Source organism: Xenopus laevis, chromosome 7L, assembly GCF_017654675.1.
Source record: "Xenopus laevis strain J_2021 chromosome 7L, Xenopus_laevis_v10.1, whole genome shotgun sequence".
In the NCBI taxonomy this organism is placed as follows: domain Eukaryota; kingdom Metazoa; phylum Chordata; class Amphibia; order Anura; family Pipidae; genus Xenopus; species Xenopus laevis.
The window spans coordinates 87,372,772-87,375,907 of NC_054383.1; the positions used below are offsets into that span (position 1 = coordinate 87,372,772).

Consider the following 3,136-nt stretch of genomic DNA (forward strand, 5'->3'; position numbering starts at 1 on the left):
AAGGGAAAAAAGATGCTTTTGAGTGGACACCATATTTGAAATATATATGTAACTTGGAGGGCAACACGTGGGTGTTTCAATACTTTATATTTAAATGCATCTGAGAGAATGAGATTGAGGGGAAAGGGTAGTTTAAATCGATGATATGCCTGATTCGATATCTGACAAACCGGTTCACTGCCATTTGTGTAACTTTGCGTTATTTGCCAAATAACATTGATCCAGTTCATTGGTTGGCTCATAAATCAGATCACCAATCACCAAATCACATGGTGACTCTATACCGCTTCGGTGTATAATTGATAATATCTTTACAAAAGAAAAATTACAAAAGTGCTCAGACAAACACACTAGGCAATTTTAAATTTTTTGAGGGTGGAGGCTTAGCTTTCTGTTTACCTATTGGCACATCTCTTTCATGTTTTTTATATATTATTATATATAATTATTATATATAATATTTATTATTTTAGATTATTATTATTTTTATTATCATGTATTTTTAGAAGACCAACATATTGCGGAGCGCTGATTAATATAGATTTATCCACTGGCTTTTACTACTGAGCTAGCTGGTAAATAATAAAGATAAAGAGACATCAACCATCAGAAATACCTTGGTATTTGCTGCAGCCTACAGCATGCAACTAAATTGATTATAATCAGGTATTCAGTAATATACACTATGCTGACAATTTTACTGTCACATCACTGTACTCATATCACATTACTCCTTTGTGTGGCCTATTATAGTTGCTATGGTTGTCCCTTAGGACAAAAGCACTGTGTATATGCAACCTTTTCTTTGCCCATTAATGACAATAGTAGTCAATTATGCCCATCAGGGCAGTGTGCAATAAACAGGAATAGTGTGGAACACAGAAAACTGCATCTTTCTACTTGAATAAAGTGCTAGTTGCGTTCAGCAGCACTATGCCTAAAAAGCGGGAGGCAAGAAGGCACCCTCCCTGTTTCCAAATTTGTGTGTTACAGCAGGAGACACAGGCTGCATCCTTGCCCTGTGTTTAGAGAACTGTACTAGCTTGCACCCTCTGTTGTTGCAGTTTGCTCCTTAATGCTGTAAATTCAATCTAGCATGAGGAGCAGCATTCCAAGGGTGCAAGTGCTTGTTATATGACAATCACTTACTTTTGCTCAGAGTGTGTGCCCTGAGTACAATAAGTAAAACCTAGGGGCAGATTTATTAAAGGTTGAATAGTAAATTAGAATTCCAATTTTCGAATAGTTTTTTTGGTCAAAACTCTCAAACTTGATTCAAATTCAAAAATCAAGATCATCTAACCATGACCATAGGAACAATTCGACTATTCGCCACCTAAAACCTGCCAAGTTCATGTAGAAGTCAATGTCAGAGGTCCAATGACCCATTTGAAGATGTTAATAGCCTATCTGACGTGAATTCGAAATTCATCTTTGATAAATGGGCCTCCTTATGTATATATCTATGTTTTAGTTTATATTTTTATATTTTTTATAGGTACAGGTATGGGATCTGTTATCTGGAAACCCATATCCAGAAAGCTCCGAATTACGTGAAGGCCATCTCTCATTGACTCCATTTTAAGTAAATAATTGACATTTTAAAAAAAATATTCCCTTTTCTCTGTAATTACAAGACAGAACCTTGAGCTAAGATATACATATATACTGTACTTAATCCTTAATTGAGGCAAAACAATCCTATTGAGTTTATTTAATTTTTTTAAAAAAACTTAATAGACAAGTTATGGTGATTCAAATTAGAGAAAGACCCCTTATCTGAAAAACTCCAGGTCCTGGGCACTCTGGATAGCAGGTCCCATACCTGCATACCATTCTCATTGTTTAGTAAGCCCAGTAATTCCCATTCAGACATATATCATAATAACAAATACTAGATTATTTTTATAAGAAGTATGAAGGTGTAGAGGCATTCATTTATTGTGCTATAAAATTATTTAATTGTGATATACTAACGTTACTCATTTCATTTTTAGGTCCACTCCTAAAGAAAAAATGGAAAAGATGAAAAGGAATATTAAACTAATGAAGTATGATGTCACACTGGCTAATCCGCTACAACCAAACACAGTTCCCCAAGCAGACTGTGTCATAGTCGTGGGATGCCTCATATGTGCTTGTAAAACCCCCGATGATTTCCAAAATGCTTTAAATAACATTTCATCCTTAGTAAAACCAGAGGGGTATCTGATTATTGTTGACTACCTGGGTGCCTCCTATTACCTGATAGGTCAAACGAGGCTGAATGTTCTCTCACTTGACGAGAACGCGGTCAGACAACATGTAACAGACGCTGGATTTTCCATAGAGGAGTTTAAGGTTGGGAACAAATTTGGCATTCATCGTGAGGTTTTTGATTGTAAAGAGGTCTTCTGTCTCCTCGCTAAGAAGTGAAAAGATACATCTTTATTGTTGGAATTCTTCCAGACAGAGTTGCTGCCTCTGTTGAATAAGTACAGCTACAGGAATGTTTTCCAATGAGCTGTGTTTGTCAGTGAGATGTAGTAATTTGATAAACATGAGACACCATGTCTTATGCTGGAGCAGTGTATCCTCTCTCTGAAGAGATCTGTACGGGCAGTCTCTGTAGGAAGCTCTGCCAAGATCAAGTAAATTGGAAGTGTGACACCATGAGTTACTTTTCACATTTCATTAGGAAATTTTTAATGGCTTTTTTTTGTCTTTGGTTAGTGAACTTATTGGCAAGTAAAAAAAAGCCTGCAAACAGCGTTGTGTGTCTCTGGAATCTTCCTGTTACATGCTTAATGCCAGATGCAACAGCTGATGACATAAGCAAGGGCAGGCATTCCAAAATTCTTAATTTTACTTCACTTCTAGATATACATTAAACATCTTTACTGTACATATTATACACATACTGTGCAGAGCTGATTTGGCACAGAGTGTCGTCCTGAGGCAACGCAGCTGAATCAACCCCCCTGGCCAGTTTTCTTGCATTGGAGTAGGTTGAGGCGGGTCTGTTTCGCTAGTGCAGAGAGCACAATAGAACAGCTGAAATTTTAAAATTTGGAATTCCGGCTCTTGAAGTTACAAGAGTTGCATTTTGCCACCCCTGATAACTTTTGTTCTGCTGCCTCCTGAAGCAAGTTCCTTA

At 36.9% G+C, this 3,136-nt stretch overlaps 1 protein-coding gene across 1 annotated transcript in view; it reads left to right on the forward strand.

The window, feature by feature from the left end:
- LOC108697007 (nicotinamide N-methyltransferase) overlaps positions 1 to 2,596 on the forward strand; it is a 10,780-nt gene extending 8,184 nt beyond the window's left edge. The window contains exons 2-3 of the mRNA XM_018226691.2: positions 1 to 67; positions 1,998 to 2,596. The exon at positions 1 to 67 is cut by the window's left edge and continues 141 nt beyond it. Coding sequence (XP_018082180.1) covers positions 1 to 67; positions 1,998 to 2,415 — 485 coding nt within the window. The 3' untranslated portion in view covers positions 2,416 to 2,596. The remainder of the gene's footprint in view (positions 68 to 1,997) is intronic.
- Positions 2,597 to 3,136: the final 540 nt, after the last annotated feature.